The sequence below is a fragment of the Sebastes fasciatus genome, chromosome 16 (genome assembly GCF_043250625.1).
Source record: "Sebastes fasciatus isolate fSebFas1 chromosome 16, fSebFas1.pri, whole genome shotgun sequence".
Lineage (NCBI taxonomy): Eukaryota > Metazoa > Chordata > Actinopteri > Perciformes > Sebastidae > Sebastes > Sebastes fasciatus.
In genome coordinates, this window is record NC_133810.1 from 19560421 (window position 1) to 19574407 (window position 13987).

General features: G+C 40.0%; 1 protein-coding gene across 9 annotated transcripts in view; it reads left to right on the top strand.

Moving 5' to 3' along the window:
• The window catches only part of LOC141752633 (neurexin-2-like), a 204337-nt gene that overhangs the window by 77178 nt on the left and 113172 nt on the right, over nucleotides 1-13987 (top strand). For 5 of the 9 annotated variants that reach the window (XM_074610689.1, XM_074610691.1, XM_074610695.1 and 2 more), the window contains exons 4-6: nucleotides 1154-1183; nucleotides 1424-1435; nucleotides 8502-8803. In XM_074610689.1, coding sequence (XP_074466790.1) covers nucleotides 1154-1183; nucleotides 1424-1435; nucleotides 8502-8803 — 344 coding nt within the window. The remainder of the gene's footprint in view (nucleotides 1-1153; nucleotides 1184-1423; nucleotides 1436-8501; nucleotides 8804-13987) is intronic. The other 4 variants (XM_074610696.1, XM_074610690.1, XM_074610694.1 and 1 more) reach the window with 2 other exon arrangements.

A 13987-nucleotide genomic window follows, 5' to 3' on the forward strand; every position in this document is an offset into this window, starting at 1 on the left:
TGCTGCCTATCTTGGCCAGGACACTCTTGAAAAAGAGATTTTTAATCTCATGAGTTTTTACTCCTGGTTAAATAAAGGTTCTATTTATTTTCAGAAACAAATTTCGATGAATTATTTTCGTGAAATAAGAGAAGAAATTTGATTGCAGTTTGAAAGCTGTAAGCAGCAGCCCACGAGGGAAAGCGTTCGTCCAATCAGGTGCCTCGTGCCTTGTGTCTAGTGGCAGCCCATCAAGCATCCAATGCTGGGAGGCGAATCGATCCTTTGCGATAAAAAAATACCTCTGTGGACATGTACCATTATATCATTAAGTCGTGAATGTGTTGGTTCAGCACAGCAGCCACAGCACCATCTTCTACTTGATAGAATATGGAGGTGGCGTTTTTGTCTTGGCTGGCTGCTTTATGATAGTTTATAGTCAATGAGGTGTTAAGCATCAAGTTGCAGCTCCATTCGGCTTTTTTTTCTGAATTAAAAGGTTAGGTGTGGCAGATCATTAGTGGCTGACCTGTTACATGATGTCGCTGCATAAGTGTTCCACCACCTAAACCTATTGAGCTCCATTAGACGGTAAGTCCTCTGTGAAATCGAGCGATTGTCGTTAACGATTTATTGGATAAGGAATGGTGTCACTTCTGCCCTTTTATAAAAAGCTGCCATATTGAATGTTAAATAGGCTCAAGTGGATTGGCCGACCACTTACATGCAAATATCAGTGCGTAGAGATGAGTGCCTATAAAGTCCTGTTAGAGATCATAGAACTAATGTTACCTGGTGTAACATATTTTAATGTAATTATACTGTAAAAAGTAGGATTTCTGTATATCCGATACATCTCGAACGCTGTCTGCATCAAGTAAACATACAGTATGTGTTCCATTTAGAAAAAAGCATCTGTGCGAGCAACTACCTATACGGGTTGCACCAATCAAGATGTTTTTTTCTCTCCTTGCCTTCCCTCTCCTCCCTTGAGATGTTTGTCTGTTTTTAGTTTGATTTCCCCTTTCTATTTGAGTTTGAACTTTGACATCCGTACCTACCCCAGGATGTCTGTCACAAACTGCAGTCCAACATTGTGACAATGCTTTTGTTCTCCCAAACCTCTTTATGAACTTCCTGTTTTCGTATCCTTTTTTCTGTTCTTTCCCTCAAGGTCTGGCGCACCTGATGTTAAACCGCCAAGGTATGGGGTCTATTGGTTTGCTTTTCCTTCCCAGCCACCTGGTCACAACATTTCCCCTCCCCTGAATTCATTTTAGTTAACTGTGCTGCACTAATATTTCCTCTCCTCTTTTTTCATATACTTGCCTATTTGTTTTTGCTTCCTGTCATGTTATGCTCACTACTCACTCAATCTTTGTCCGTCAAACCCTTGTCCTGACCACTGACTGAGCTACTGGAACATCACCTTTGACCTCTGCAGTTTTTCGCCAAGGTAATGCATCTATGCTCATACTGTAGCATCTCTTCGGTTTGGTTTCATGGTGTTTTCAAAGGAAATAAACAGATGTCAAAAGTCAAGAATAAAGGTATTTCATGCCAAAGATGTCTCTCAGGTCCGCACAGAAAGCAGTATATTACAGCCCAGTCGCCAGGAAAAATTTTTAGCATTGTACGTTTCTGCAAACCACTGAGACGTTAAATGTTGCCGGGGTTTTTATGTGTATTTTTTTGCATTCGGTCAGAGCAAGTGACGTAGTACAATGAGCAGGCGTTTTTGAAAGTTACGTGGTATAATAACGAGTATAACAAGTGAGACAGGTGGAAGGGGTGTTAGATAGGTCTAATAAACACATAACTTTCACCCAGGAGACCGCTGTTCATGTCCCATGTGAAACCAAAAAGTAAACGTTGACTTTACGCTTGTTATGTAACGTTGTTACGCTTGTTTACGTAACGTTACGTAAAAAAGTTGGCCGAGAGTGATTGTTATTTATTTACGCTATTTATGTTGTTATGCTTGTCACGTAACGTTGCTATGCTTGTTACGGAATGTTGTGTAAGAAAGTCCACTAAAGGCGGTTATTTATTTACGCTATTACATTACGTTGTTACGTTACATTGTTGCATTATGTTGTTACAATGCGTTTTTACGTTGCGTTGTGTTGTTCCGTTATGCTGCGTTTTTACGCTGCATTATTACACGTTGTTACATTACGTTGTTACATTATCATTTGATCACAAACCATGGTGTTTTTTCTAATCTTAACCAAGTAGTTTTGTTGCCTAAACCTAACCAATCGTTTCATAACTTTGACCACTTTCACTCAGAAGACCGCTGTTCGTGTCTCATCCAAAAATTAAAAGTAAACATTGACTTTACGCTCGTTACATTATGTTGTTACATTTGTTATGTAATGTTAGTCAGTTAAGAGCAGTTGTTATTTATTTATGTTGTTACTCTTGTTAAATTACGTTGTAATATTATAATTTGAACTTAACCAAGTAGTTTTGTTGCCTAAATTAACCAATCGTTTCACAGCGTTAACCATGTGGTATTGTGTGTTTCTGCAAGCGTCGACATTCATCACATCCTGTAGTTTGCAGAAACGTACAATGCCAACATTTTTTCGGGCAACTGGGTTGTTTATTGACTCTTCCTGTTAAAGTAATCAGAAGTGTACACAAACATACTGTATTATCAGAGGAATTTCTTTTGCATTTTTTGCATTCAGGGGGCTGTTGTATGCTGAATTTAGATTTCCATGAAGTTACAAGATGGTACTGATTTCTCAAACGTACAACCATGGGGTTGTTTATGATCATTGAAGAGTGGGTCGCAAATAACATTCCCTTCAAATGATTTCTACATTGCCGTAGTGTTAATTGGTTGCATATTCATATGAGCACAGATTTCAAACTACTGATGGAAGAGATATTTTTAGGTACAGAAGGAGGTTTTCGCCTGTAAACAATTAAGAGTCGGGAAGAGACACTACTGTGAGGTCCTGTTCTTGTTCATAAAAACAAGTTATATCATTTTGCACACTCTCTAAACTGCTATAACTTAAATACTGGATGACATCTGAGTTATTGTGATGTAAAACCTTGAAAGAAAAACATTCATTCAATGCAACATTAGGTAAAACACTTGGACATTAGAGAAAGGGAAAGGGCATTTTGACTGAATAGTATGGGTGGCACTGACCTATATGAAATCTGCTGTATTTATGCTTCATGTTTTCTGCCACGTATTGCGAGGTTCAGACAAAAGTCACCATCCTGTCTCCATGGTGATCGGTGTTGTCTCTAAACATAGAGACTTGGCTTTGATGACCCCCTCTGTCAGTATAAAAACACCACTCAAGTTCTCATTTTCCTCATCAGGACTATACTATTATCTAGAGATGAAATATTTTCTTGGTTGAATTTTGACAAAATACACATTTTACACAGGTTTTCAAGAAATTACTGACCATATATTTTTTATCATTACAGCTCCTTTTTACAGGTTCATAAAAGTTATATTCATTCATTATGAGATTCTGTTTTTATTTGTTGACCCAATCTATGCTGAAAAGTATGTAATTATTAGAATATATCATTATGAATACCCTGCGAATGTAAACTTTGTATGTCACGTTTGAATTACATTGTTCCCATCGGACACAAATTGGTGAACATGAGCAGAGTGTGTGGCGGTACCCCGGGTGTTCTCATATACATGTTCTGGTGTAAAACTGATAACACTAATATGGAGGTCATTTACAGTAGATGAAAAGGCTTAAGCGAATACTTCACAGTACGATTACACCAGTTTTTCAGCCACTATAAATGGTGCAGCTTCAGGCTATACGTGACTGTGACATTATAGATTAAGGTTCTGGATTCTTTGGTTTCTCGCTTTGGGACAAACTTGTACAGAATCAGTCTTTACAAGGCCAAAAGATAATGTTCAACTTAAGCTCTATGCTGACAGAACAATGCAATTTGATATACTGTGTGCTGCTACTGCCTCAGCAATGATTAACATTGTCTGCTGCATTACAATAACGCTGCTATATCAAATATTTAGTAAGTCATACAGCAAGTGCGTCCCAAAGGCCGACCACAATGTGATCCGTCATGAAATTAGGCCTAAATGTAATTGCTCCGTTTCATGCATCAATAAGAAGCAGAAGTTGGTAATTGATTGTTGAATTGAGATTTATAGAAATAAGCCTCCAAGCAGGCGTAGCACAGCAACAATTAGCGACAAAGTAATGTGACTTCATGGGATATACATGAGGCATCAAAGTTTTATTCAGCCTTTTAATGGTATGACAAACATTTGTTATTAACCTTGACAATGTCCCAGATTTAGCCTGAGGGGACACTCGGCGGAGTAGTCTGATTTGATCTGAATTCATTTGGCCTCAAATCATTTCAAATCAAATGTACGCCACAGTCGTCCCCTCACAGGTTTTAAATGAATTAAAAGCTTTTCATAGAAAATTCAGGCGTGGCTGCATGTGTATGTGCTTCAGCCCCCAGAATGCTTTGTTAGTGTGTACAGGCACAGATGTGCTGTAAATGATGAGATTATTCAGGCACAGGTGTGTCTCACTGACCACCTAGAGTGCATGTCTCTGCCTCCAGATCAATAGTAAGCTGCCGTCCCGCTACCCGCACTGCCTGACTTATGTTTGGGGGCAACCAGCCGATAACTGACTCCTCCGCCCCCGAGCAGGTCGGCAGCCGCCATCTGCGCCGCGGGCATTTGGACCACTTTGAAATTAATCAGCTGTAAAGCTTAATATTAATGAGCAATACACATGTTGGCATTTTCATGCGGCGCGGTATAATTGCAGCAGAGACTGGAACAGGTGGGCTAATGGGAAGGAGTAGCAGTATAATTTCTTCCCACCTGATGGCAAGACCCTCTTCCTCTACAGTGTTTGATGTGCATCATGCTGTGACAGTTTGCAGCTAATGTATAGCTCTGGGCAGTTTCTTTACAGATAATCCTTTTTTGGCATGAGCAAGGCTGCTATTAGCTATTTTAAAGTTAACTTGTGCAATGTTCAGGTGGCATCCCGGATGCTGCAGCTCCCTCCATATTTCGTAGCTGCGCACTTCATTGGATTGGCCATGGGCAGCGCCCCAAGGACTCAGCAGTATTAGTATCCTGAATTTAGAGGGATGGGGTGCAAGTACAGTAGATAGGAGATTGGATGATGTATAGTAAGACGGAGGGAGGGAGGGAGGGAGAGGTAGCACAAGGCAGCAAGATGTGAGAATGGGAAGAGAAGCAGGAGAGACATGTAGAGATTCTGCTGAGCCTTCTTTTTCTGTCTATATGGCCATGCATTTGCATGGAGAGAGCGTTTGGTTCAATTGTGTTAAAGCAGCCAATGTAGAAGGTTGTTGGCTACATGCATAAAGTGCTAAACTGCTCCGGCTGCATCTCTCAGCTGGTGTAGTGACTGCAGCCAGTGTTTCTGAAGGTGTTTCCTCCGAGTTAGAGCCAAAGTCTATCTGGTGTCAGAGCAAACACAGCCAGTATTGCCTTTTTTTCACAAGCTGGTAAACATTGTTGCTGCAGACACCTCTTAGGTAAGCAGGGAAGCAGAGATATGGCCCGCTGCCTTCCTAACCACCCACACACTTCCACACGTCTGCTGATGACGTCTTCATTGTAGAAAGCTGGGAATGACACAACGACGGTTGCACAGGATGTGATGCAAATCCTCTTGTTACTGTATATGGACTGTATGAGATTCTTAGATATTAGATTAAATGGTAGCTGCGCCTTTGGTGTTATTAATGTACAGTAAGGACTTTGCTGAATTAGGCCATTTCTGGTGTCATAATCATTTTTTCTCAACCGCTATGAATTACCTTCGGTGTTCACTGCACCTGCACTCAGGTTTACATTTCAGCTACAACATCAGTCAAATGCCGAACTTCACATTTAGGCTCAACAACAATAGCTTAGCAAGTTGCTGCCTGCTCAGTAGTTGAGTAAGTACACTGCTCAAACAATAGAGACTAATGGGACCGCTGATCCTGTTGGCTTAAATTGGCCCCAGAGTTCAGAAGCCGACATTTACTGTACAAACAAACATAGGCTTAAGGGACAGCTTATCCTTCCAGCTCGAAACAGCTTGTTCAGTAGCTTTGAGGCTGTATCTCATAAACAAGCAAAGGATGGGGTGTCTATACCGGCTTGAAACAGCTCATTCATAAGTTCAAGAACTGTGTTATACAATACTTAACTTCACCCCTGTAGTTCAATGTAAAACAAAGGTCAAAGGTTACAACCAAAACAAAGTTTACTGTGGATTAGAATTTTTTAGGATTAAGAGTGCTTGTCAGAATACATAAAGTCTTTGTGTGCAAGGCCTTATAGTGAGCACAGTGTGTTTTATCATTCAGTATACAATACGGCCGTGACAAATCCCACAGGACTGGTCTGCAAAATCACAAAAACAACATTTGACACAAAGCTGTTTGTCATTTTGCCACTGTGGCGTCGAGTTCAGTTTTCAAGAGTTTGCTGCTGTCTCCACTCAGGTTGTTGCATGACTTCACAGTCTCAAGATTTTGCTCCGAAATAGTTTTGATTTCTCAAATTCATATTGTAATTTATATTGTACACATGTTTCAATGTGAGTAAGGTTTCTATGTGTAAATATATCTGTCTATCTATGTATCTATCTATCTTCAATATATATTTTTCTTTTACTCAAAATCTTCTCATTTTATCATTCAGCTCATGTCGGCAATAACTGTCAAAAACTCAAACAAATCAAAAAGCTTTATCTTGTGTAAGGTGCAATCATTAGTAGCCATCACTGTTGAATGAAGTTAAATATCAAGAATGATTTTGTATGATGTGTAAAGATGTTCGGCACCAAAGGCACATTGATAGGGTCCATAGTGCATCTTGTGAAAAGTTATGTTGCCAATATGTGGAATTCTAAGAAATGATGAAGATGATGAAAATCTTTCTTCTGCTCTGGTTAAACCTGAAAACTGCTTTTATTGGAGCAGTCGAGGAAGTTAGTTTGAGCCATCAGATTTTTCTTGTACATTTAACATCCTCACTGGAAGTTATTTTAACTGCAGGATATGAATTAGAGGTTTAGCCAAGTCTGACACATTTATATTGGTATTTTTTTTAAATGTCACTGTTGAATAAAGGATAATGCATTATTCTATACATTTGTTATTGTCAACAAATCTTATGAAAACGCCAAAACCAACATTATGTTAGTCCGTCTCTCAATGCTTTACAACTTCCCCACTATGGATATAAATTGAATATATATTTTTCATTTTTTAAAAAGGCAAAATTATTTCAGCTGGGCACTGTAGTTTTTAGCAAACTTTACTCAACTCAATTCAGCTGCAAGCTGGTGAGTGTTTACAGCACTAGGACAGTGCATATGAGCTTGACTCTCAGTAAACTATAATGCCCATGTCCATTGTAATTAAGAAACATGTCACCCAGTGTAAAGGTCTTTGCGCAAAGTCCGTATTTTTCATTTGCATTTTTTTAATCCTTCATGCAATAAAAAACGCACAGAAACCTCGCAGACTGAGTCCGATGGGTTTTATTATTCTATTTGTTGTGAAAATTCGCAGTACAAGACAAAACTGCATTAATTACGTGGGTGCAATGGATAGCGCTAGTCCCAAACAGGGCTAATGAATGAAGGACATTAGCAAGAAGCTATCGATTAGCTGCCTAGAACAAAATCACTACTGTCTTATCTTTCCTACATCCTTTGTTTTGCAACCATCCCAAGTTGTTCTGCACATCACCTGCCACAATCTATCTTTAAATTCTGCGTTGTTGTATTATTTTATTCCTGTATCGTAAAGTGCTTTGTGCTGGGAGACATAGTGAATATTTATCATATCATTTTGGATGACGACGTTTGCACGTACGGTCGCCCTGAGTGGTCAAACAACCCTCTTTTGCCTTTTGATGGATGCGAAAAAACACAGAAAATCAAACCTGTTTGAAATCGGTGTGTAAGCGTGATTGACACAACGTGAGGTGGTATTTTTAAACGTGCAACAATTTTGGACGAAAAATACGGACTTGGTGTACAAAGGCCTTAACAGTGTGCCTCACTCGTTTTTTTGTAGAGGTTTTCGGCACAGAGCAATAAGCTGAGTTAGGCTTTGGCTCCACAGACAGTAGGATCAGTTTCTTGTTGGTTTTGGTCTTTTCATGGGATTTCTTGACAATAATACAAATATAGAACATAACTGCACTTATCCTTTAATATGCAAACAACACGCAGAATCATGTGATCTCTCATTGACAGTACATTCGTCCATCAGAATGTGCAGTGATTTTGTAGCGTATGTGAATACATGGACATGCAGTACATGGTCTGTTCAAGATAGTTTTGGTGTGTTTCCTACTCATTTTAGTCTTGTTTCGCCCACCAAAGCCTTACCTATCTCAACACGTCACTAAAGTAGTGAATATACTGCAGTAGGTAAATCAAACTTAAGCCTGATGACTGAAACAATTATCTAAGATGTTTCTCCTCCCCTCTCAGGGCAGGAGGAGTCAGTGGCCACCTTCAAAGGCAATGAGTTCTTCAGCTACAACCTGTCCCAGACTCCCATTCAGAGCAGTTTGGACGAGATCACGCTGTCCTTCCGCACCCTGCAGAGGAACGGCCTGCTGCTTCACACGGGGAGGTCGGCTGACTATGTCAACCTGTCCCTGAGGAATGGTGCTCTGTGGCTGGTCATCAACCTGGGCTCCGGCGCTTTCGAGGCGCTGGTGGAGCCTGCCAAAGGGAAGTTCAATGACAACGTCTGGCACGACGTTCGAGTGACACGCAACCTCCGCCAGGTGTGTATACATCTTGCTTGTATCTTTCAGGTACACTTAATGGATGTCTTTAACATTTGGATCAGATTCTGATGAGGTCCAGGTCATACCAGTCCCATGCCAATAGGGTTTAGGTACTATATATCTGTGTAAACACTAACAAAAACTGTCTTCTGTTGAATGTTTAATATTTCTGCTCTGCTGGACTCCATATCTCCATTTGCCACATTCTGATAGATATTACAAGCTCATATTAGGTCATTGCCCTCTTTCTCATGAAATAGATTGCTTTGGCGGAGTCTTTTATAATCAGGAAAGTTTTTTCTGCACCCACAAGGCTTCTGTAAAGGTCTTTTTACCTTATTGAAAGAAAGACTCAACACATCCATCGCATTCATGTACCGTATCCTGCAGCATTGATGAAATCTCTTCAGCCTCGTCTTTTTTCTACCTTTGCAGAACAATAATTGTCGTACAGATTTTCAGATTTGGACAAACTCCACTTAAACTAAAAGTGAAAAACAAATGCAACTTTGCAGCAGTATCAGAGAGGTCATGCAAGAAAGAGCAGAGCTTTTATATAATGAGTACAGTCATTGCATGTGTCCGATGCTGTACCTACTGTATTGTGCTCCAGCCAAGTACAACTCGGCCCTAAGGTTTCATATTCATTAGCGTCGTCCACTGGACAAAGCACAGGGCTGAATTCCCAAACTAAATTAAAGACTGCCAGGACGTGTCTGTGTTACATTAAATGTTACCCTGCTGGCACTCTATTTTGACTGCAGTCACTCGACAATTAGTTCCATCATACAATCCCTTAAAGCTCCACTAATAAATGGATTTTTATTTATTTTAACACTAAATAAATGCGTAATGGGATAGACCCACAGATAATTACCCATTTCTGCAGGTGTTTAAGCTTGCAGATTTTGTTTTGTAATGTAGTTAAACACAACCGAATGCTAATGTTGCTCTTTTACTGGTGGTTAAGCCGTAACAACGTGTCTCTCGGCTTGTAGTGGGGTTCTGTCTCCTATAGTACCCAAAAAAATCGTGCAACGTTAAACCAGTGTTACCTCTGGGGTCTGAGAGGTGAAGCCAATGCTGAAGTGTCTTAAACTTGCATTCTTTCTAACAGCCAGCAGGGGGCGACTCCACTGGTTGCAAAAAGAAGTCTGATTGTATAGAAGTCTATGAGAAAATGAGCCTACTTCTCACTTGATTTATTACCTCAGTAAACATTGTAAACATGAGTTTATGGTCTCAATCACTAGTTTCCAGTCTTCATCAATACAGCATGATGTTCATTTAGTAAATTATGGTCCCATTTAGAGTCAAATAGACCTACCTTGTGATTGACAGGTCGCTACCACGGGGTTGTCCGTTTTGGGAGTTGTCCGTGTTTTTGTTTTAGAACTTTAACCCTTTCACAGTGTGCTTTCAGTTCATGAAAGTTAATTGTAACATTTTTGGTCACATAAAAATATCTTATTTAGGTCCACCTTCTCGTGTCTTTTCCGGTTGCAAATAACCAAGATGGCGACGGCCAAATTACCAAACTCGAGGCTTGAAAATGGCAGTCCACAAACCAATAGGTGACATCACAGTGACCACATCCACTTCTCATATACAGTCTATGCTTTAAACCTACAAAAACAGATTTGTTTGGCCACTTGAGGGCAGCTGAAACAAGTTGTGAACACACAACATTGGCATATCATCACTCGTTAAGTTGATGTGGAGAACTTGTTAGCAATTTACACAACCAGCAGTTACAGAGCAACATTATCATTCATTTGAAGCCGTGTTTGTGGCCACCTGACAAATGGAAGTCCAATATTCACTCTCTTGTAGCTCTGTTTTTGGTCTCTTCCAACTCTTAAGCAGCTAAATGCTCCACTATAGCCAGGTTTCCATTCAAATGTAGCTCAAAATTTAACAGAATTTTCAGGGAAATCTGCAGTAGAAAATGTGAATTTATGCACGTTTCCATGAACTACCGTTATGCTAATATTAAGATTTGGATCATTGAGATAAGCGGTAGATAGCGCTAACTCTCCAGTCAGGTCCCAACACATGGGAGAAGTTTGCCTTCAGGGTTTTCTGCCAGAAAGGGTTTATTTTAACCCAAACCATGATCTTTTCCTAAACCAAGTAGGTTTCTTGTCTAAACCTAAGAAGTTTTCTGGCAGAAAGCCCTGTAGGCAAACTTCTTCCCATGTGCCAATATACCGTTGCAGAAAGAGAGGGCGCAACAAGATGATTTAATTAAAAGAGCAACAGTCAAAGCTCAAGTGGTGGAATAAAAATGTAGCAAAAGAGATGAAATTATGGCATTTTTTGTTTGTTTCGAGCATTAATTTGAGGAAGGTTACAGTCTCCACACAGATCTGCGTATGCTTTTTTTCCCGTGTCTTCAGTAGAGCAAAAACTTAAGTGAATATTTAAGTTGCATGCTTCATGTACCTTGTGATTAATTCGCTGAGTCTGTTTTCATTGTTGCATTTTGCTTTTGTTGATATAGAAACTTTTCCACCTCGGCCAAGCCTAAAAACTTTTTGTGGTATTTGAGGTTGTTCCACACTGGTCTTTTTATGTGCAAAATGTGAAAATGCACATAAAAACAGGTGGTTGGAAACGCACCTCGTGTTCACCAGCTAGTCACTAACTGTGTCTGTGTGCCGTTTGGTGCTGAGCTGGTCGTGCTCAGAGCTTTTTCGCTGAAAACAGCAAACAACATTTTGGTCCCTAATATCACAAATTGGCACCTACTGGGGAGTGTGTACAATATGTTGAGGCAAACAAATTGCACCAACTCAAGCGGAGCTCCTTTTAGCTGAGGTGCAATGTAATATTCTAACCTCAGAAGTGCATTTAAAAAAACCTACAGGAGACGAGTCACACCACTGAGTCCAACAAGATCCCTGTGGATCATTTCTAGCACAATATTGAAACCTTAAGGGAGCTCAGCTTCTGAAAGCGAAAAGGGGTCCAAGCATTTTTTGTGCCAAATAAAATGACACTTAGTAAATTTACCTGAACCATAGCTAAACTAAATATTTCTCCACAATGAGTTTTGCCATGCGTAATGCATTTAAATGTTTGATTTCTTTGCTAAAGTGGGACTCATTTTGTATCTAACTCTTTTATCATCACCAATATATTCTGAACCTGTCACATTAAGCTGCATATAAAGTTGCATCCTCCTCCACATCTATTTCCTTACCCCGGCTTCCAGAGGAGCGGCAATCCAATGCTTACAACGTCACTTATGCTTTCAGCCATGCATTTGATCCCTGTGTAAATTGCTTTCCCTCCAGATAAGTTACCCCACTGACATGTAGATAGGGGGAACTGTAACTCCCAGGAGAGTGCTGGTGGAAACATTTTATTAGATCCGGTGGTGCCTTTCAGGCTAGAATTCCTCCTATTACTGTCTCCCCCGCCATCTGTCTTTTCTTTTACTGTTGTGGCCAAACGAATTGCTGCTCATTCTCTCGCATTTTCTGACCCTTATTAATCACGCATCCAACTATTTATACTCACACACAATGCACTAACATGCACACATATTATCCTAAATACTGCACTCAATTCTGTTACTTTTTAGCTCCACTAACGGACATAAATATACGTTTCCCTTTAATGAGCTCTGTGTTACACCGGCTGTGTAGAAATCCGGGAGAAATTATGATGAAAGGTCAGTCTCAAACCTGAATATTATCCTGCTGTTTGCTACTAATTAATGATGTTTTGCCTAATTCAATAATTACTATACCACATCCTATGATTTTGAAATGCCAGTGAAGTAACTCGGGTGTCAGGATGTGGTGTAGTAGTCATTATTAGAAACTGGTCATGCTTTTCTAGACCTTTGCGGAGTGAAAGAGAACGCAGCATTAATCAGTTTCCAGGCGTGAAAGCACTTTGGTTGCCTGAAGTTTCTTGATGTGCAGTATCATCAACCCACAGTCAAGCCCGGCTGCCATTGTTCACTGTCCAGGCCAAAGATACGGAGGGCTTCACCACTAGATAGACAGAAATCAATACCTGCCAGTACTGGTGAATGGTGAGGCAGGACCTCATTTTAGAGTCCTGACACCTGAACATACCCTGTCAGGTCGTTCTTTTGTCTCTTATCCTCTTGCTTTCAATATACCAGCGAATTTATAGAATAAACACCACTGATTTAACAAAGTTAAGTCCCCGAGATACAATTTAAGGACTTGAACTTTTAAATATCAGACCGCTTGATCATATGTCCCTTTTTTAAAATGATTTGTTTTGTGTATGCTTACTGAGACCTGGCAGGGCGATTATGATCAATATGTTCTGAATGAGGCTACAATACTACTACTCTTATCTACTAAAGTCATGGTCTGTTGGATCCTGGTGGTGGTGATGGTGTCTCCTTCATCTTCATCATCCTTCTCTTTTAACCCCTGTGTGCAATTCTGACCGACTTTACTGTCTTTCAAAGGCTGTAGCAGGTTCAGTTTTAGAAATAGAGTGAAGGTACAGATATCATATGAAACTAGAATCCCTAATCCATTGGTAACCATGCCAATGCTAGCTTGTCGGCAAGGAGGCTAAATAACACTCCAAAGTTAGGCTAAATTTTGGCGAGGAAAAACTGGCTTAGCCATTTTCACAGGGGTCCCCTTACCTCTGACCTCAAGATATGTGAATGAAAATGGGTTCTATGGATACCGACGAGTCTCCCCTTTACAGACATGCCCACTTTATGATAATCACATTCAGTTTGGGGCAAAAACCAACAGTTTGTTGAATGCAGCATAAATATGTTATTTTCGCCTATTTTAAAATGGTGTATTTGAATATTTCTGCATCCTGGGGTCCCTAAACAGTTTCGGAATTACTAAAAATTGGGATGACTAGAAAGCTGAGACTCTTGAGGATCCAATGAGCCCAATTGTATCCATGTGTGATGATGTTAGTCCCCATAGTAGTCATTTCATTGTATTGAGACCATTTTTTAAAATTTGACCTCACCATATAAAATGACCTGTGGTGACCTCTAGGATAATCACAGCCTCATAAAACTTTACAGCCACCAGCTAGATACCTAGGCCATTCAGAAGATGGATTGATTTCCTAGGTATATTGACAATAAGGAGTTTTCTGAGCAGTTTCCAGAACAGAAGTGCTCGCCATCCAATCGTCGAAAAATGCAATTCTTGC